This window comes from Kogia breviceps, chromosome 9 (assembly GCF_026419965.1).
Source record: "Kogia breviceps isolate mKogBre1 chromosome 9, mKogBre1 haplotype 1, whole genome shotgun sequence".
In the NCBI taxonomy this organism is placed as follows: Eukaryota; Metazoa; Chordata; class Mammalia; order Artiodactyla; family Physeteridae; genus Kogia; species Kogia breviceps.
This window is the reverse complement of record NC_081318.1, coordinates 43,248,533-43,270,514: the sequence shown is the minus strand read 5'-3', so window position 1 is coordinate 43,270,514 and position 21,982 is coordinate 43,248,533. Positions and strand designations below refer to the sequence as shown.

The 21,982-nt window shown below is 44.3% G+C and overlaps 1 protein-coding gene across 4 annotated transcripts in view; it reads left to right on the top strand.

Moving 5' to 3' along the window:
* Positions 1 to 21,982, top strand: part of BMPER (BMP binding endothelial regulator) — a 249,561-nt gene that overhangs the window by 224,299 nt on the left and 3,280 nt on the right. For all 4 annotated transcript variants that reach the window (XM_059074085.2, XM_067042364.1, XM_067042362.1 and 1 more), the window contains one exon: positions 13,765 to 13,895. In XM_059074085.2, coding sequence (XP_058930068.1) covers positions 13,765 to 13,895 — 131 coding nt within the window. The remainder of the gene's footprint in view (positions 1 to 13,764; positions 13,896 to 21,982) is intronic.

Below are 21,982 nucleotides of genomic sequence, written 5' to 3'. Positions count from 1 at the left end.
AATGTCCTCCCTGTTCAGTAGAGATTTGTTGAAAGAATAAACAAAATGGAAAGAAGGTTTATACTTAAGCTGGACATTCTCGAGCTGGTAGGCGTAAAACGAAATAAAAGCACAGCAAGTGGAAAATGGTACAATAGGAACATTTCTGGAAGTCCCTCCAAAGTTAGTTTTTAAGTGGAACATTTTTATTTTTTGTAATGTATTTAGAGAAGATATATGGGCTCTGGAATAGAAAAGAATAATTCCATAGTTAAACAGGAGGTAGAATCTGAGCAAGTGGGTGGAAGTTACAGAACACATTTTCACTTAATATATAAGAAAACTTCCTGAGAAACAGAAGCCTTAATTGTCTATCACAGGAATGAGATTCCTAAAAAGCTACTGAGCTCTTGTCATAGACAGGATGCAGATGTATGACCATCTGTCAGTGATGTTATAAAAGGAATTTCTGCAGGGAGTGGATGTTTGCTAAGTCTTTTAAGACTCTTGATTCTATGAATCTGTGACTGTTTATGAGTCATCCAACCTATTGGTAGGATTTTTTGAGCACTCACTGTCTTAACCAAGATGAGTTTCCACAGTGTGTGCTATTAAGATTTTTACTATATAGTTGGGAGCATTAAAATACTTAGGAAGAAAGCATCTAGAAAAGCCCCCTGTCAACCCCCAAAAAACGGATCTAAATTTCAGGTCCTCCAATTTGGGGAAAATGTTCCATCACTAACTTCAGTTCATACAATTTAAAATTAAGGTCTAGAAAACCTGCTATATTATCTCTTTCTTCATAGGAGCTAAAGGCAGATATCACCAGCACTAAATTTCTGCCTGATTAAAAAGTTGGCTTAGTTTTATTTCAGTTCGTTTGCCATGGGTCCCCAAGGGCGTGGCCTGAGAGAGCAGAACTGTCTCTCTCCAGAGGTAGTACTCTTGCCCTTGTCTGGACTCCTTGTCTCCTGGAAACACCATTTGCTAATTTCATTCAGTTCTACCACCTTCTTTGCTAGATATTTGCATTGCATCATTAGTCTTCACCCACCTGCTGATCTGGAAGGTAAACTTGGTTTTTACCCCCTCCCCTACTGTGCCTTGTACAAGCATAGGGACTTTTATGGGTTTTTTTCCCCAGGAATTTTCTTCAGGAATTTACTAGCAACTGTAAGTGAAGAAAAGGACAATCTTTCTCTTGCATTCTTGACCCCGTTCTCACCTCTTTTCTTCATGACGTTACTCTCCCAATTACCTAACCCCCCTCCATCACTTTCACTTCAACATCTTCTCTTGGATGTCTTTTTCCCTGGTGCAAAACAAGTTCAAGTCTCCTTGATCCTAACACACACACACACACACACACACACACACACACACACACACGCTATAATTGGCTTCCCTTCAAACTATTGCCCCATTTCTTTTCTTCCTTTCACTGCCAGCCTACCGAAAGGATGGTCTTCAGTTAGTGCCTCACATGTTTTCCACCTTCAGTACATGTCAGGATGAGTTCTGTCCTCACCACTCCCATGAAACTATTCCTGCTGAGGCCATCACTCATCTCCCATGTGCCTAATCCAGTGGCCAGTTCTAGATTTTCTTCCCCTTGGCTGTGGGTAATACTGAAATCCATGGGATGCCCACTCCTCCTTGAAACTCTCTCAGGCCATTTAACCATCTGCTTCTCATTGTCGACTTAGCAGTCATTTTATCTGGACTTGACTATAAAACATTGATAAGGGTTTCCCTAGTGGCGCAGTGGTTGAGAGTCCGCCTGCCGATGCAGGGGACACGGGTTCGTGCCCCGGTCCGGGAAGATCCCACGTGCCGCGGAGTGGCTGGGCCCGTGAGACATGGCCGCTGAGCCTGCGCATCCGGAGCCTGTGCTCCGCAACATGAGAGGCCGCAGCAGTGAGAGGCCCGCGTACCGCAAAAAAAAAAAAAAAAAAAAGTTGATAAATGATTCATTTGGAAAAACAGGTTTTGAGCATCTACTCTTGACCAGGCACTGCACCAAGGCTGGCAAAAGATGGTGAGCAAAACCTGCCCACCCTGGAGAGTAGTGGGGTGGATGGAGGGAGGCATCAGTCCCACAAGGACGTGGTTGCAGGCTGTGACAAGGGCCATTCAGGAACACCATGAGAATGTTTAGTAGCATCCTCATCTAGTTTGGGGATCTCGGAAGCCTGCCCTGAGAAAGCTTTTTGCCTGCATGAAAGGAGGAGGAGTAGGCTTTAACCAGGAGAAGTGGGGAGAACATTCCAGTGGAAGGAATAGCATGCACTATATTAGGAGTGAGATGTAAGGGAGAGAGCACAGACCCAGCATTGCTACTTACTAAACAGTCTGATGTTAAACAAACAAACAAACAAAAAACTACTTGACCTCTTTGGGTCTTAGTTCTCTCTTCTGTTAAAAATTTTGCAGTCATAATTATATGTGCTCATATTTGCAGTGCACGTGGCATGTAGCAGGTACTCAGGAAACGTTGCCTCACCGCAACCTCTTCCACTCTCGGGGCCGTGAGCCTTGCGGGGCCTTTAAAGCGATTTCTCCTTAGTTGCTTCTAGGAAATAGGCCTCGCATTCCACCTCTCTGGGGCTTATACAAGGGTGCTGTCATTCCAGCAGAGGGTGGGGAGCTGGTGAGGAAGCGGTGGGCCCAGGGTGTTTGTGATTTGGGTTTGGGGAATGTCTGATCCCTAAACCTCTTTTCTGTGATTTGAGAGTAGCTGCGTGCCATCTCGCATTGATGGGGGTGAGCTGGGCCTCTCAGGAAGGACGCTTCTCGTTTTAGGTCTGGTGGACTGTGCTTCCCTTGTGCAGCCAAGCTGCATAGACTGTGGAGTGCAAAAAGCCCTTCCGTGCACGGTGATTGGATGTGAATGCTAGTTGATGGTGGAGGCTCGTCAGCGGACGCTTGATGAAAGGCACCCAGCATCTGAAAAAAGTTCACCGCCGCGCAGCATCCCCCAGGGGCGGCCGCCACTGCCGCCCTTTTATTAGCGCACGTAGTAGAGGGTTTGTGGGGCTTGGCAGCCGTCCACTGCCTAATGGGAAAAAGGCCCTGGAAGCATCGGCCTCTTTGAAGCAGCTGGGCTGGTGGCGGCTGCTGCGTGTGGCTGGGGTGTGGCCTCCAGATGCTGGATGCCTTCGCTTTCGTGGATTATCCTCACCGCCCTTGTGAGAAGCTCTCGAGATAACTGCCCTCTCGGTGGGCAGGCGCAGTCCAGACAGGCAGACCCGTCCCGGAGCTGCAAGGGCTAGAAGTCCCCAAGAGCAGAGGCGAGGGGATGCCACCCTAGAGCGAGAGAGAAGAGAAAACAGCGTTCCATTTCCCACAGCCTCCTCTGAGCATCAGCTGGGCTAGGACGCCTATCCCGGGGTTTCCACCTTGGCTGGCTCTCACCTTCATTTCCGGGTGTGGATGAATTTCTCCTCTTTAGGGACCGTGGAGTCTGTTTTCTCCCTTACTTTTCATGAGAATCCTATGAGAGATTATACAAGGGACACTGGCATAGAAAGGGGAAGGACTGTACCCCAAGTGACACGGCTGGGGCTTCCACCCGGGGGTGGTGACTCCACGGTGCTGCTCCTTGCCTCCTCCTGCTAGGCAGGACCCCCCAATAGCTGTCCTGCGGCAGCACCTGTGTGGGCACACTTTCCTCTCCCCGGGCCCAGAGATGAGCAGGGGGTCCCGGCAGCGCAATTCAAGGAGGCTCCCTCTCCAGAGCCATCTTGCACTCACAGGAGCCCCAGGCTGAGCCTCCTGAACTGTGCTGCTTGTTGCCCGCTGCATCGCCCAGTCTCGCCCTCCTCAGCACACCGTGAATGTCTCACATTTAGAGCAGGGTTGCTCTGTACACAGCAGGCACTCAACTAGAGTTGGTCAAGTTGAATGGAACAGTTTCAAAGGTGATGTGTATCTGTCTGTGTCGGGGGAGAAGTATGATGGGACGGGTCACCCCAAAGAAGAGATATTGAGATTTTCTGAGTAAAGAGTCCCCTCTTGTTCCCGGAGGGTCTTTCCACGTATGAACGTCACCTAGTTTTAGCCCATGTTTGGACACAGTCATGAATACTGGTACTTGTAGGGACCTGCTTTATTACAAACGAAGAGGTGGGAACATGGATGAATATTGGTATCACACTGGCATCTTCGGCCTCAGATCGTGTTACCGTCTCAGATGCGGGAGAGAGTTTCTCCCCTGCGCACGTGAAAGGTCTGGTACTCTTTTGTACTTGAGATTTTTTTTTTTTTTTGTAAAAACAGAAGTATGTGAAGCTAGATGCAGTGCATAAGGGAAATGAGATGTTACAAACAATGGAAAAGCTTCTGGTCTGTTACCATTGATGATCCACCTCGCTTGCCCTCCTGGCGGGGCGCACCTCCAACACCCCACCCCCACCCCAGGCCGCGCAGGCACCCTGCCTAGGCGTTCAGGATTATGTAGGGATTTAGTCCACCGACCAGCCTTACGATTGTTTTACAGTGAGCATGACAGTGATGGATTGAACGTGTTTAAGAGAAAAGTTACTGATTTTCTGACAAGCAGCCATTTTCATGTTCTCTTTTATCAGCCAGCCTCCCCCGGAAAAGTGAAGGGTAAGAAGCAAATGCTGGAATAAGAATTACGGTTACTTGACGCTCCAACTCCTGGCCACTAGAGGGGGGTAGTGACCAGGCTTCCTCTCTCCTCTGATGAGTGTGAGACATCTTTGCCCAAACTGAAATAATGAGTGACAACTCAGCAAATGTCTGTTCATCAGCTTTTCCCTTGGTGGAGCCAGTGTTTCATACTCAAGCAAAGGTAGCTCATCTTTCCTAAGAGGAGTAGTTCCAACCATTTTAGAGTGTATAGAGTCTTTGGCTTTGGTCCCTTTAAAGTCGTAGCGCCTGGGTGTGGGGCAAATAGAATGGTGCACACACCTTCCCCGACCCTAAGACACAAGAAAACTTAACTATGAGCATAGGAATCGTAGTTTCCACATATGATCTGATATATGGCCTTATCAAGGGAGAAAATATTTTAGGTTCCAGAACATGCATGATGGTCGTTTGGTCTCTGTTCAAAGCAAGTGTGAGGGACTCCTGTTAAAATTGGCATCTATGGAAAATCATAAGCATTGCTACTCTTTCAAGGAGATCTCTGTGTCCACAGATACATCTTATTCCACCAAAACAAACAATCGCTGGCTTTAGAAGGGTGTCCGAGGCTGAGGCCCATTTCTGGAACTCCTACGCAACACGCTAGTTTCTGCCGTGTAGATCATGGCATTTGCCTCCTGGGGAGTGTTATGAGGACTAAAGCAATCAATATTTTTCAGTGTCTGGAGAATGTAAAATAGGTGCACATGTAGCGTCCCTAGGTTTTAGGTTGGAAGTACGTATAGGTAGGCCGTGTGTACATGACAGAAACGGAGTCCAGGCAATCAAAGGGGTTCCTTGTGAATAATTATCAAACTGGTTTGGTAGGTTATTTCCCTGTTATTTTGGTAGTTGGATTTTTATTCTTGTCAAGGCAGGAAGAGAGCAGTTACAGAGTGAAGGAGCCTGAAAGCAAGAAGATGAAAACACACGGGGCTGAGTGGGGAGCTCGGGAAGATAGTGGAAGAGTCAGCACGGGCAGCAGCACACTCACCGAGTCTGTGTGGCACCAGGTGTCACACCGAGGAGTTAAGGTTGGAGATTATGACAATTGGAATTCCTAAAAGAAAGAAATGCCTTCACAGTAGACCTGCCAGGCTATTCTGTGAGGAACGAGGTCTTCAGGAGCAGGCTCTGTGTCAGGGACTTTTTTTTTTTTGCTTTTTAACGTTGGAGTTTGGGTCATATGATTGTCAAATCTCAGATCTGGTGACTTGGGCTTTTACTCTGAAAACCCTGTGCCCTTATAGTGTTCAGGAGAACTGAGGTAGCGGCTGCCGAGTTATGCTTGGAATTGTTTTCTTAGGTATAATGTGACATGGGTATGCCTTCTGACTGTGGCTATTACCTCTAGAGTAACTGGAAACTCTGGGCTTTTCCTGGGGCCCCTCTCTTTGCCTAGAATTTCCTTTTCTTCTTTCTCTAACCAAATATGATTCCACAGATCCTTCAAGACCCAGTTCCTGCGTCTCTCCTACTCTGTGAAACCTCTGGACACCCTGCCCGCCCCTGTGGAATTAGTTGTTCTAGCTGCCCATTGCTCTAGCGGGCAGGCATTACATCATTAAGAGTTTGGTTTTTGGGCTTCCCTGGTGGCGCAGTGGTTGAGAATCCGCCTGCCGATGCAGGAGACACGGGTTCGTGCCCTGGTCCGGGAAGATCCCACATGCCGCGGAGCAACTAAGTCCGTGAGCCATGGCCGCTGGGCCTGCGCGTCCGGAGCCTGTGCTCCGCAACGGGAGAGGCCACAACAGTGAGAGGCCCACGTACCACAAAAAAAAAAAAAAAAAAAAAAAAGAGTTTGGTTTTTAGTATCTGCACAATTTCCCCTTCTCGGTACGGTGCATCTCTCTTCATCTCCGTGCCTCTCTTAGTGTCTGGAACAAACAGGGCTCAGTGAATTCATTCTTCACACTAAGGAGTGGGCTCAGGATCTAACGTGTATGTGTGTGTGTGTGTGTGTGTGTGTGTGCGCGCGCGTGCGCGCGCGTGCGTGCGTGTGTGTGTGTGTTGGTGGTGGTGAAAGCTAGACTGCAGATAAATTCAGGATCCACAACCAGAGAAACAGCTGGCCTCCCAGAGTCTCCTGCCCTGTCTCCTAGGATAGAGTTCATGAAATGCACAAGCCCATCCAGAAATGCCTGACCTTGCTGTACTGGCCTGGCAATCCCAGGCCGCCTGGTACCAATATTTAAGCCAATATTTGCTTTTGGTTATTCTCGCCCGTAGTTAAGCCCCGATAGTGCCAAACTGTGGCTAGCCCAGGAAGGGTCTGCAGGGGGCAGCAGGGACTCCCTACTGGCTGGCCCTGCAAGTTTGCCCCGCACTCTCATTGACAACTCAATAAAGCAACCTCATAGTTCACAGTATTGAATGTTTGGGCCCTGTTTTTTAGGTCAGAGTGTGGGGGTTTTCTTGTGAAAGTACAAGGGTGCCCATATACTGTAGTACTGAGGAGAACCAACGTAGCCACTACTGAGTTACGTGTGGAGTTGTTTTGTTAGGTATAATGTGACATGGATACTGACCGTGCCTCCTACCTCTGGTTACTTCCATGTAATTCAAGTTAGGGAGGTCAAGGGCAGAATTCAAGGGTTAAAGTATATGTGAAATTTTAAGTAGGCTCTTGGTAGCTAAACTCACTGTGTCCATCTAACCAGGACTCCGTCTCACATAGCCTTTCCCATCGATTCCCAGGCACTAACAAGCCTGAGATGCCTTCGCTTGCTTCTGTGAACTTTCCAGATATATGGAGCAAGGAAAGCCATAGGACCTCAGTGTGGTTTTCTAGTCATCTTCCAGTCTTGTTCTGATGTTGTGCCTAGGAAAGCCGACCTCCAGCTTAAACAACATAGCCCAGCCAAAGACCCTTCGTGGTGGCAGAGGGGAAAGCCAGAGCTCTGACTCTGGCTCCCAGATGGGGCTGGCTGCTGTCACTCCTGGCTTGCCCTTCTGTTTCCCCAGAAACAGTGTGGAGAGTTCCCAATGGTTCATATATCTGTCTTCAGAACCGTGTTTGGGTAGCAAAGTCATGAGCACTTGCTTCTCTCTGGCAGGGGTGGCCCTCAATGCCAGAAAAAAACAGAGGGAAAATCACTTGGTATGCTGTTGCTAAGAAGTGGAGAGGTGTTTGATGTTTTCATTTTAGCAGCATTGGAGGCTTGCCTTTTTAGTAACAAGAAGAGCTATAGGTTGTTCCTACAATATTGGATATGTACTTCTCCGAACATGTGTCATGAATGCAGAATTCTCTCATCAAATCCTTTTTTCCACCATTCATTAAATTAAAAAGAAATCCTCTGGGATACAGGAGAGGGGTGCAAAAAGTTCAAAATGAAAACGACGGCGGAAAGGTTCTTGTAGAAGCAGCTTCATTCCTAGGTGGCCGTGGCCAGCAGCCTGCATGCCGTGGCCATGTTAGGCAGTGGCCAGCAAGTAGGGACAAGGATGGATTCATGCCCTTCAGATATCGGTGTCCAACTGTCTGACCCTGTGCAAGCTGTGTGAAGGTTACCAGGCCATTCTCATCCACTTTCGATGATTCACTGAATGTTTAATGAGCTGTGTGTGCAAGGCACAGTGCTTGGCTGGATGAGCGAGATACAGTCCTCCCCCTGAAACAGCGAAAGAGGTAATTACGATTCAAAGGGTCTGCACAAGAATAAAGGTGTGGAGGGGATAAGACCCAACAGGAAGGGGATAACTTTTCTTGGGCCAGTCAGGGCGAACCACGGAGGAATTTGAACTGTCTTAAAGGATAGGCATCTGACTTTTCCAGTGCAAAAGACAAGGAGGCACTTTCAAGGCAGGAACAGCAAGGCAGAAGGAAACCTGAGGGTTAATAAGACACTCATATGTGATTGGATAAAAGAATGAGTGGGGAAGAAACAGGGGTGATCTAGATCGCTAGGGACCTTGACTTTTTAGGCCAAGAAATTTGAACTTTTTCTGTAGGTGCCCGCTAAGACATCAGGAGTGAACTTCATCTTAATCTCACTACACCCAAGGATCCCTCTGTGGAGGACAGGGATGGTTTTCCAGCATAGATGGAGCTGCATACTTGGTACCACCGTCCAGTACCAGTAGGACTTTCTGCAGTGATGGAACTGGTACAAGTGTCCAATATGGTGGCCACTAGCTGCATGTGGCCACTGAACACTTGAAATGTGGCTAGTGTGACTGAGGAACTGAGTTTTAAATTTTATTTAAACGTAGTTAACTTAAATTTCCATTTAAATAGCTTCATGTGGCTAGTGGCTACTCTCTTAGAGCTTTGCAGAAGGCAGTGGTTGTAACTTGAAGGAGGGAAAAGAGATGAGGAGGGCTCCCCTGCAGATAAATTGTGATAAGTTGTATTTCAGGGAGGGAAGGGACCACAGATGGGTTCTGATACTTGTACTCTGCTGGGTGCTATGAGGAAAAGCCTTCAAAGGGTCTTAGTGACACATGGCACACGTACATAAAATGGTTAGAGAAGGGAGGCAGGTGGTGTGACAAAGTGCTGGCAAGCACGACATCAGCTCCCTGGGACCCTGCAGTAGCTCTTGGCGTCCTCTTTCCATATCTCTGCACCATGCAGCTATGCAAACCCCACGGAGCAAGAGTCCTGCCTGCACCTCTGTGCTGTCAGGAAAGATGCCAAGTGCAGGGAGGATAAATCAGAAAAGCATTTCTAGATACATGAATTCAAAGCTCCTGTGACAGAAAGTATGCTTTAAAGGGACTGCACAGGCCAGTGCTCTTTACCTGCAGAGCATTCCTGGTAAAGCTTAATTGCAGAGCAACTTGTGTTTTCCCTCTGCAGCAATGGGTGGCGGTGTTTTCTGACCCAGAACTCAGCATCAAACAGAACATTACTGACAGAATAATGCCATGAAAGCAGAGAAGCCAAAGCCATAAATCTCAGTAACTACTGAAAGTGATAACATTCTGCTACTGATTCTGTAAAATGAATATAAATGTAGATATCGGTGAATACTGACTAAGGAAAGGACCATAATCTTCCATTAACATACAAAAATTCAACTCCACTGTGTCATAAATTAGATTTTCCTCATGCTGAATTATTAAGTGTGATAAACAGGAATTGAATGACAATAGTTTTGCCCCTCCCTGAAATTTGAAAGGCATACGAGGATGCTTTTATTTTCTCTTGATAAATTCCTTTGTAAACAGCAGAAGCATGCCTATTATTCTGTTATCCATTCCATCTGCCTGGCCGTCAAGTTCACAGCATCAGTAGATCAATAACGTGGAAATCTGAGGACAACATAAAGTGAATCAAATCACAGCCTATGTCAGGAGGCCCCCGATCCACAGACTGGAAAGATTTTAGCTGGAGAAGTATTTAATAACTAAGATCTATAAACAGAAACTCTGTTTTTCTCCCATTCTTTATTTTCTCACTCTAGTTCCTAAATTTGGATTGAAATATTAATATGTCCTATATCGTTCTTTTTGTTGTCTAAAAAATACACTGTGATTTTTATCTTTTTAGAAAGGTGATATGTGTTCATTGTAGAAAATATGGAGGAAAATAAAAAGAGCCACCACTCTGAGTTGACTGTTATGAATATTTGAGCATATCTATTTTCAGTTATTTTTGTTTGCTGTGTGTGACCACACAAGACTGAAACAGTTTTGCTCTTTCTCAGTTAATCCTTCCTGAACATTTCCTCGCATTTTAAGATTTCCTAAACATCATTGTAATAGCCATAGAATATTTCATCAGAGAGGTCACCTAAATGTATCTAACCAGGCCCCTATTGTAGGCAATTTAGGTTATTTCTTTTTCTTTTCTTTTTTTTTTTTCATTTTAATAGCATTGTGATGAAACCCCTGTATATAAAGTCTTTGTCCACATGCATTACTATTTCCTTAGATGTGGAATTGCCCTATCAAAGGATAAGAAAGTTTCTTAGGGCTACTTATAAGTATTGCCAAATTGCTCTCTAGAAAGATCTTCTAGTGGTGTTATGAATATGACTGTTGAGATTAGAAAGACCTGAGTTCAGTCCTGGTTTTATGGTTCCGGGTCTGTCATCAGCCATGTGACCCTGGACAACTTGTTAACATGCCCAAGCTTCAGTTTCCCTTTCTGTTAAGTGGGCTAGTAATACGACCTGCCTCATATCCAATTCTGTGTGGAGAAAATGCGGTAATCCATGTAAAAGCTGAGTAGAGCAAAATGCTCAACATAAGAGCTAACAGTTTTACACTTTTCCAGCAGAGTATGCACTGTCTATTTCTCCATTCTCTCCCAAACCCTGGGCACAATTTTGCATAAAAATCAACTTGACAAGTGAAAAAAGACATAGTTTTAACTTCTATGACAAAACACATCTTTCAAGCCTTTAGAAATATGTGACATATTTCAAGTCAAGGGCTGACTTTGACAAATGTCTTTCCCTCAAATGTTGTTTCTCATGAGTGGCAATAGAATAAGTAATAGAAGAAGCCCAAATCTTCCTTAGTTTTTTTTTTTTTTTTTTTTTTTGCGGTATGCGGGCCTCTCACTGTTGCGGCCTCTCCCGTTGCGGAGCACAGGCTCCAGACGCGCAGGCCTAGCGGCCATGGCTCACGGGCTTAGTTGCTCCGCGGCATGTGGGATCTTCCCGGACCAGGGCACGAACCCGTGTCCCCTGCATCGGCAGGCGGATTCTCAACCACTGCGCCACCAGGGAAGCCCCTTCCTTAGTTTTAAAGGGTAGCTATATAATTGATTGTGTCTGAGGGCCCAGAGCAGTCTGTCGGTGGGCTAGAGTACGTGTACGTAGCAATTATTAAGTATGTGCTTAGAACATTTTCTCTCAACAGTCTCAGTGAATTGGATTTAGCTGTCCATAATTTATTTTAAATTGTATAAATAGCTTCATAAGACAACTGGAATAAATAAAGAGAAAAGAAGGAAAACATTGGCCAGCAATCCCTTCACACAAACAAGTTAAATTCTGTTTGTTGACTGTCCACACAATTTTAAAGAATTGCATTAGACATTCTTTCAAAGCAGAGGATGCACTTCCTCCTGTCGAGATCTTTTCCATACAAGTACCATCATTTTACCAGGCCCACGAGGTGCCATCCCACTTTTGTCACGTCAGTGGGAGCTGAGTGCAAGGGCAAGAGACCCATACCCGTGGGCCAGGAAAGAGCGTGCTTGACAGATGTGAAGCAGAAGTGGGCTTGGAGGGTAGGACCGGGGCAGCTGAAAATGTTGCTGTGAAATCTGAACATGCATATGACCAGTATGGGTTAGTCTGAAATAAAAATCGAAACAACAAAGGAAACGATGTTGAGGAGGGTTCATGCTCAGACATTTAGAGGCTGTTTTAAGGACAGGCTTTATCTGGCTTTTCTTGGAAGCCCGGAGGCTCCACATGAATTTAAAGACACAACATGTGTGTCTAATATTGGAAAGGCTTTGCTGGTGAACACAATTTCACAGGTTTTCTGTAATACAAGTGGAGAGGATATTAAGAAATACAGCCTTGATTATTACAGAGAGAAGAGAGAGTAGTTTTTCTGTCCTGATTATTGTGTCTTGAGTACCAGGATCTCTCACCGGATGAAATGGAAGCACTCTTGAGGCTTCAGATCCATTTCTCTTTTATTCCAGTTTAGTTCCCAATTCCCAAGGCTGTGCCCTTGAGTGTTGAAATGTAATAACTTTGAGGGTACACGATGAGTCTACTGATTCTTTAATATGGTTTCTGCCATTTAATTCTTGTTCAGAGCAGGCAGTGCACCAGCTCCACCCAGAGCTAGCAGGTTACTCTCTATAATCAAGTATGTACACATGTCTCACACCAAGAGGAAATGCTCACATAATAACATTGGATGACCATGTCCTGATCACTTTTCAAGATCATTGGTGCTATTTGTAATCTTGAATATTATTTTTTTCTGCTTCCAGCCTTGAATTAGATTCTGTAAGGAAGAGGTTTTACTGAACAGGGGATGAAAAAAATAAGGGTAGTCTAATTTTATCAACCTTGAGCATCTTGCATAAAATGTTAAGTCAAAATTGTTAGACAGTAAACTTGCTGGAAGATGAAGACGAGGATGGTGGTATGCTATGACAAAAAGAGCACTAGTCTCGGGAGGCGTAATTTAATTCTCTCTTTTGTCACTTATTAATGTGACTTTGGGCCTATCTGTTCATTTGTAAAATGAAGTTTTCATTGATAAAACAGGGACTGTGCTACATCCTATTTAGCACTCGGTGACAGACTGCATGTGAAAGTCCTTTGTAAACTGTAATATCATATTCCAGCGTGAGGTCGTTATTAGGCCTCCGAGGTCAGCATGTTTGAAAATTTATTAGTTTGTATTTAAAACACATTTCAGTTCTCTTTACGTCCTGGCCCATCATTTCCGTATTTAAACTTAAGCAACAAAGACCTTGGCTCAGTCGCCTTTATCTTTCAGTCTAATTAGGGGCCTGATAGTTTTGCTTTGTTTGGAATTTGTCACCCCATGGTCTAAAGAACGAGGTTCAGTGTGTTCCTCAAAAGACTAAGATTCGAAGATATTGCAAAATTGAATCCCAATTGTTTGTCTTCAGAAAGCCATGAGATTTTATGCTTTCATCAAGTTGGTCACTATTTGGGTTATATTGTAATAGAACCTGTTATTCATATATCAGAGCTATTCACAAAATGGCAGCACCTTGAATAGGGACTAAATTCTAAGAGCTGCCTTCCCGGTGTAGTAACCAATAGGCATATGTGATTGTTTGCAACTAAATTAATTAAAATTAAGCCAAATAAAAAATTCGGTTTTTCAGTCACACTGGATACATTCCAAGTGCTCAATAGCTAGATATGATTAGTGGCTACTACTTTGGACAGTGGAGACTATAGAATATTTCCATCGTTACGGAAAGTTCTATTCGCCGGTCCTGCTCTAAAAGAAAGGGAACCTGATGTCACATTATTCAGAGGTATCCAGTAAGGTTTCATGCAGAATTTTTATATCATTTTTAGGTTTCCAAACTAAAATGGCAAACTTTAATGTCCAATCAAGGGTTGACATCCAACCACACACCCACCCCTTTTCTCCAAGCTGCATTTAGGACATTTGATAATTTGATATTTTTGAATGTTCATTTCTTTTTCTTGGGTCCCGTAGGTCCTGCGTGACAGATATGTGTGAATGTCCAATCCATAAAAACTGTTACTGCGAGTCATTCCTGGCATATACCCGCGCCTGCCAGAGAGAAGGCATCAACGTACACTGGGAGCCTCAGCAGAACTGTGCAGGTGAGAAGCTCCTGGCCGACCCACACATCAGAAACTCACTCCAGGGCCCAAGATAGCAATAGAAGAGACTTGATGATGTGAATGGTCACACGCTCCCTTGGCCAGAGGGGAAATCTTATCAGTGGCCCAGCTGGATTTCAACTTGATAAAACACAGGGGCTTCCCACTGGGCAGGATAGAAAGCACTTAAGAGAAATGCTTTGTGACAAGCACATTTGAACAATTTAAGGATTTCCACTGTTGCAAAATCCTCCTAACCTCAAGCTACCAGCTGGATGTGCTTAGCACGTGGACAGTCACAGCTGTGGTTTAGGTTCTGTATGGAGCAAAGGAGATTCGGGACAATTACAGTCATTTAAGGTCTTCAGGATAAGTGTGATTTTTTTTTTTTTTGAAAGAGAGAGAGAAATGGTTATACAAACACTAGTGGAACATTATTTTCCTTCTTTTCCTTCTGTAATAGTCGTTCTAGCTCTTTGATCTCAGGCAAGTGAATTAGCTTATCTGATATCTGTAAAATGGACTTCTTTATTCATCCCAGAAATGTTTCTTACAAAGTGGCTAAGTACTAGGCATTGAACAAAGCACTGTGGGCACTTTGGTGACTGTGAGAGATGAGGTGAGGTCCCTGTCATTGAGGTGCTGGCAACCCAGTGGGAGAGCCAGACAAAAATAGTAAGTCGAGCAGGTAGAGACTTGCTAAGTGTGGTAAGGGTGATGGGGAGGCAAATAGGGCAGAGCAAGAGAAAACAAATGGGGAGGGAGTCGGTGGCTACTTAGATGGAGAAGAAGGAGCGCGTCTCTGTGGGGATGATATTCCAGCCGAGCACTGAAGGATCCAAGGGACTCAGGGCAAGAGATCCATGCAGAGGAAACATATTTGAATAAGATAGCCACTCTCAAACCGGAATGGAGTCAGTGTGGAGGGCAGGGGAAAGAGGGGCACAAGATGAGAGTGGAGTTGAAGCCAGAGCCGGATTGCAGGACTCTGCAAGTCTTGGGAAGGAGTCTAGCTTTTATTCCAAGAAGGATGGAAGCCAGTGATGGGCTTTAAGCCACCCTCCTTCTGCTTTTGAAAGATCGCCCTGTGTAGAGGCTGCTGTGTAGAGAATACATGGAATAGGGCAAGATTGAAGTCAAGAGGCCATTGCAGTCTTTAGGGTGACAAAATGGTGGCGGCTTGGATTAAGATGGAGGCAGTGTGTGGAGGAAGATGAGAGATTTTAGAAATATTTTGGAAATGTACAATAATATCTACTCTGCAGAGTTATAAGCATTAGTGATGCGTACGTGAAACATCTTACAAGAGTGCTCAACTCATAGAAGATAGTCAGTAGTAACTGCTGCTCTTATTTAGACCTGAAGATGAGATGACTAAATGTTTGTCTTTTACTGCAAGGGTTGGCAACTGTTTTTCTGCAAAGGACCAGATTTGCCTGGTAGGGAGAGACGGGGGTTTGCAACATTCTATAGGAATCCTAGAAACCTTAGCTCTGCTATTAGAAAAGAAGGCAGTTCGTGGTGCTGCTAACTCTGGAGGGTCTACACTGGTGGAGGGCAGGATCTGTCATCCGGTTGGAAGAGGGCTCAAGAATTGCCTTTGTCTGTATTTTCAGTGCATGGACATCGTGTTCACTTAGACAGTGGGTCTCAATCTGGCTGGACATTGGAGTCACTCTGGGAGCTTAAAAGATAAATCAGAAAACTATGCCTGGGCCCCTTGCCGAGATATCCTGCTTTAATTGGCCTCGTGTATCATTTGAAACCTCTCAGGAGATTCTGACCTGCAGCCAGAGTTGAAACTGCTGAGTTAATTTGTATGCTTATTTGGGTGGCTCTTGGGGGGGTAGGACGACGAGAGTTTTGAGGGTTACTAAAGCTTCCTCATGCCACCCCTTGACACAGTCACTAATCCATGTCCTTAAAAAGCTCTCAGACCATTTTATCTACTTGTGAACTTCCCTTTTGGTTTTGCTCTCTCCTCTGCAAACCCAAGTCCAATCTTTATGTATGAGTTCACTTTCCACGGCAAGAGTGCCTCTCTATCAATGCTGTCTTCCCAGAGGGGATTGAGTTGATAAAAATAACTCATATGAAGGTATGGCTGAGGCTCCTGAAAGGTGAGACTACTGGCTTACCTCCCACCTAGTGCGTCAGTGTAGGGTAGTATAGGAAGGTCAGGGTTTTGAGAGACTGGGTCCTTGCACCACACCTTGAATATGCCTGTCTCCTTTTATCTGCTTTGAAATGAATAAAATATATGGACTCAAGCCCCAGCCGTTCATCCTGGTGTAATGTGGGGCTCAGCAGAACTTTATTAATTTTATTAGGTATGGTGCTGTGATGAGGATCATATCAGATACGGAACATGTGAACCCTCTCTTCCTGATGCCAGGCTGTATTTAACACCAGTTCAGTGCACCCAATGCATTGGAGGACTACACTTTCCCCCTCCAGGATCCTGAGTTCAGGGACTGAATCTCAGCAGCTAAAATTACTTTTCTAATGGAAGAGGAATACGGCTTCTGAAAGGTTCAATTTACCACTAAAATTAGCAGAACCATCTAAGTGAAGTATACCTCTGTCAGTGTTTGATTGCAGGGGAACCTTTTATACACACACACACACACACACACACACACACACACTCTCACACTGAACTTCCACAATTGATAGTTGGTATTTACGGAGATATGCAGCATCTCTCAGTAGATTCATTTCTGAGTCATCTGGAATATTGAAGACTATAAGAATACTCTTTACTAATTTTTAGCTCCCAGATCTTTTGACTTATGACAGCACTTAAGGCCACTTAATACTGAGAAGAGAAATTTTCCATGATAAAAGACTTGGAAGTTGAACAAATAAGAAACCAGCCAGGCAAGAAACTCTGAATGAACAAGTGACATCCCCCAGGCTAGGTTGGATTTTAGCACTAGCATGACATATGAAGTGTATGCCCACTAGCTGTGGCAAGGAGGACTAATGAAACTCTAGTTTAGTACAGGAATTACTAAATACAATACAATGTGCAGAGGGCTATTGTGAAGGTCTCTAAAAGTTTCATTAACGACCATTTATATTAATGTGTACTATTTTCTAAGCACCTCCTTTGCCCCAAGGACTATACTAGGACTTTGTGTTACATTTTATCTTATTTAATCCCCACTCTAATCTATATGTTAACACTCTGTTACCCACATTTTACTGTAAAGGACATTAAGGCTTAGAATATTTCCGTAGTTTGCTAAAAATCACAGAGGTGGAAACTAAGAAAGCTAGGAATCAAACCTAGGTCAATTTGCATTATAGCCACTGTTCTTAATTATTATGAGAACACAAATAAGCAAATGCACTGTAGAAAAATATATATACCTATGAATATATATTTATTTATGTAAGCATCCACTAATTTACGGAAATATTTGTTCTGTAGATATTTCCAATTTCTATTCACTTGTTCCTTATCATTGATATTTGTTACTTGGTACCTTCTGACTCTGTAGCTTTGCTATGACCTTGCTCCTGCATCTTACTTTGCCATCCTTAGTAGATTTTCTGCCAGCCTCCCTGTAGGTGCCACTACTAATTGTCAGTACACTTTGAGGAATACATTTTCTAAGTGGGCAAGGGGCTGGGATATTCAGAGTGGTGTGTGTGTTCCGGCAGCACATGAGATAATCTGCTGGGTTCTGTGAGCAGTTTCCTCCTTGTTTTATTCTACAAACTCCAGGTGATTCTGGCCCCTGCCCTGCAGCAACTCTGCTCTACTTATACGCACTCATCTTTCCCTTGGCTGGCTGGGAAAGGATCCTGTAAAGGATTAGGAGGTAAGGTCAGCACTGTGACCTTCAGCACAGTAGGGGCACATGGGGACAGTGAGTTCCAGAGGGCATAGATCTACAGTTATTGAACGTATTGATAAAGTCAACACGTGGCGCCTTTATGGGATCCCACAGAAAGTAACGTGTAATGGTCCTTGCACGCATTACAGAGTAGCTGCTTATGTGCCCCCTTGGGAATAAATACCTGCTAACCTTAACCACTTTGGTAGTTTCCTGGGTTTTAAAAAATGTATTTGATCAAATGAAGCCTTTTCAAATGCCCCTGTGCAAATCATTTATGTTGTAAAAAGGTATTGCTTGCCTTTTATAAGTTTGAAAAAAAATGGATTCACAGAGGGTAATAAAACAAGGTCCAAGTCAGGATTAACTTTATAGGATCTTCTAAAAGTTGTGCCAGTTTGAAGGCAAATTTAATCATGTCATCCCCCCCATTTAAAACCCTTGCAAGATTCCTCTTCCTCAAGGCTTACAGCCCCTGCCTACTTCTCTGCCTCTGTCTCCTCCCACTCTCCCACTCAAATCCCATGCTCCCTTCCTTCCACAAAGCAAGGATCGTCCCGTTTCTGATTGGGTCATGGCTGCTTGTTGTTGCTGACACCCCCTTACGCCCTACCCCCCACCCCCACCTTGGCTCTCAGTGCTGTCTCTGCCTGGGAAACTCTTCCTGCCATTGTCTGACTGACAATGTCTACTCACCTTTTAAGATCTAAGTGGGATCTATTCTCTGAAGTCTTCCTGGATCTCTATCCAACCCTCCACATTGAGTTGATGTCTCTCTTATTCCTCCACTGTTCTTTGTTCTCACTGTCTAACGTGTACATCTTGCACTTAATTAACAATCTGTTTATGTGTCCTCTTCACCTATTTGGTTGTAAGTCCAGGCTCCTGAGACTGGAGGTCAGAGATGATATCTGATTCACATTGGATTCCTTGGCCTAAGAGAATGCCTGCCACATAGTAGATACTCAGTAGATATTTGTTGATTTAATTTGAATTGAATGGAGATGATGAAAAAGATCCTTTCCTTTTTTCTAGTTGTTCTTCATTTTCAACCTTCTAATTTCTACCTGTAGATGGTGAGGGAAATCTCAGTGTTCAGTAGTCACAGGTAAGATGTCACAGAGGAGCAGTAGAAAATTAAGTGGTGGAATTAGAAGAAAGAATTGAGAGGTCAGAGAGAGGAAAAGACATGGGAGAATGCATGTCTGTAGGAGAGGAGGGAAAAGGAAAAACATGGGTGGGAGAGAGGAAATTCTGCCAAGTGTTCATACTAGAAGGGATCTTTGCAAGATCTGAAAGGGAGCAAAGTATCTGGAGGGAAAAGTCAGTTGAAAGGGGCATTCTGGAAGCAGCAGAGTGGAAAATGAACTTAAGGCCAGCCAAATGTAATCCAGCTTGGGAACCGGGATGATGGATTGAACATTATTAAGATGAAATCATCATCCAACAGGCACAGACATTTATTAAGCTGCTCCTCTGTGCCTGGCCCAGTGCCAGAACTTTGCATCGTAGAAGACAAGGACTCTGCCCTCAGGAGTCCCAGATTCAGTGGTTCGTTCATTCTGTTCAACCAGGGGTGCTTGTTGTAGTGACCCCTGGAACCTTTAAAATCTACAGCTACCCAAGGCTCCACTGTAGACACAGAGCAAAAGTCTTTAGGGAAGGGACTGAGGAATATGTATCTTTTAAAGGATCCTCAGGAGACTCTTGTAAGCATCTCTGATTAAGAACTACAGCGGCACAGTAATTGGGGAATTAAAACAAGTCAACATAACTATAATGTGAAAAGTGCTGTTGGATGAAGAAGAGGGAAGGGTATCCTGGGGGAGATCTAGGTAGCTACTCGAAGGAGGTGACGTTTGAATTAAGACTTGGAAATGATTGGTTTGGGAAGAGAATCCAAACAGATGATAATCAATTTCAGAGCTTTTTGACTGGAAATTAGAGCTAATACTGTAGTAACTGATGGAGAGAGAAAGAGAGGGAAGGGAAGAGAGAGGAAGAGAAGGAAAGGGAAGCGAAGAGAAGAGAATGTCAGGGGAAGAGTCTCGGAGGCAATTTGAACATTCAGTGCCAGGGAGCAGGTAAATAAGCCCAAGAGAGAGAAGGTGTTTGCAAGAAGTTAGCAGAAAAACCTAGAAATTTCAGTGTCATAAGATAAAATGGACAAAAAGACTAAATGTTTTGTGGTGAGATCATGTGAGAATGGGGACTGCCTCTATGTCCGTGGATATGGTCATTGTGGAAAACGTTGGCGGGAACTGCTTCAGTAAAAATGGTGGGTGAGGAAGGTAGGTCACCAATGGTAATTCATGGCACAGGAACTGGATAAAATGACTGTGAACTTTTCTACGAAGTCTGGAGGTAAGAAGTCTGATAGGTGAGGGAATATTTTGCTAAAGATTAGTGTTGACCTGAAAATGTTTCCAGTATTTAGAGGATGGAGCCAATAGAGACAGGAGATGAATGTGCATGGAAAAGGACAAATAATAGAGCAAGTTCCTGGAAGAGATGGGTCAGAAAACGGAAATGGCAAATGAAGGCTGGGTGCCCATGAGGAGAGGCAATAGGGAGGTGGGTTAAGGTGCTCCTGCAGATGTCCTAAGTCATCAGTAAGAGAGGATGAGTGCCCTGAGACTGGGAAGAGCTCCAGTAGAGTTTTACATGGAAGAAGATGGGAAACAGCAGGAGCTTCCATTGTGCACCTACTTCCACTTTGGAAATATTCGTTGCCCTCTTCTTTGCTGAAAAGACATGCGTCTCTGCAGTGACCGAAGCATGAATGTGAGGGTTGTTTACAGGACCAGTTCTCAAACTTGTTTGCCCATTAAAATTAACTGTGCTGGGGAGTATTTTTTAAATTATTTTTAAAATACTGATAACCTAGTTCTACCTTCAGAGGTTCTAATTTAATTGTGGTGAGAGTCCAGGCATTGGGAAGTTCTGTGTCGACCCTGATTTCCAGCTTTGAACACCACTGATCCATAAAAATAGAACAACACATGGATACAATTATTTGTTGTGAATATGATATTCAGCTAGGGTGTTTCCAAATTATTAGGCATATCCAATATATAGCATATCCTATGAATCACTGAAAAGAGAAAAAGGGAACTTGGAAGGGATCCGTGAAAAGTCAAAAGATTATCAGAAATGCATAAGTTAAGAGATTTAAAGGAGAAGAATTAAGTTGATCCACCCACTCACTCATCCATCTATCAATGCATCAATCACACAGCAGCTCTCTGAGTCCCTTCTACGTGTTAAACACCACACTACTGCTGAAAATCAACAAAACCGCCCTTCCCTCAAGTAGCCTAGATTTAGTTGGAGAAAGAGAGGACAAGGAAATGGATGATTATGATTTCATGTTGCAAATGCAGGGATAGAGGTGGGCGCCAGGAGCTCTGAGTATTCAGTCAAGGGACATCCTATCCAGACAAGAGAGGCAGGAGAAAAGGTTGGGAACTGAGTCTAAAAGAGGGGAAGATAGGGTGAATGGTGGTGACATTCACCGAGCTTGACAGTGGCACTAGGTCAAGGCAGAGGGCAGGGTCTTCAGGCTTGGCTTGGCTCCAGGAGGTTCCTAGTGGCCTAAGGAATAGAATGAAATTATGAGAAGCCAAAACAACATACTAGAGTTACATGGTGGAGGTAACGTTAGGGAAAGTAGCCTTAAAGAATAGTAGTAGATTTTTACTTATCCACTGTGTCAGTTAGGATCCAGGTGGAAAACAAGTGGCGCATGTGGTTTACTTAATTGAAGTAAGTTTCATAGATGGACTACTTTAAAATGGATAATTAGCATGTTGGGAAACAAGGAAAAGTCCAGTGCCCCGGAAACGAACTGTTTTTACTCACAATAAGCTGACACCACATGTGTGGGCTTTTTTTTTTTTTTCCTCACACCAACCAATTCTCCAACACTCTGGACACCAACTGGGTGTCCTTAAATTCCATTCAATTTTGAGACTAACTGCTCAGAGTTAGCATCAGCCTCCACAGGTTTAAGGGCTCAGTCCCACAAGACGCCTCACTTCAGATGCCAGTTGCAAGTATTGAGTCCCTAGGTTACCCTCACTTCTGCTCCACTTGGCTACAAAGTCAGGGGAGAGAGGTGTTCTCACAACCCCCCTCCCCTTTCAGGCTTAATAATTTACTAGAATTGCTCCCAAAGCTCTGGACAACACTTATTTGCTCTTACTGGTTTATTATAAAGGATACAAATGAACAGCCAGATGA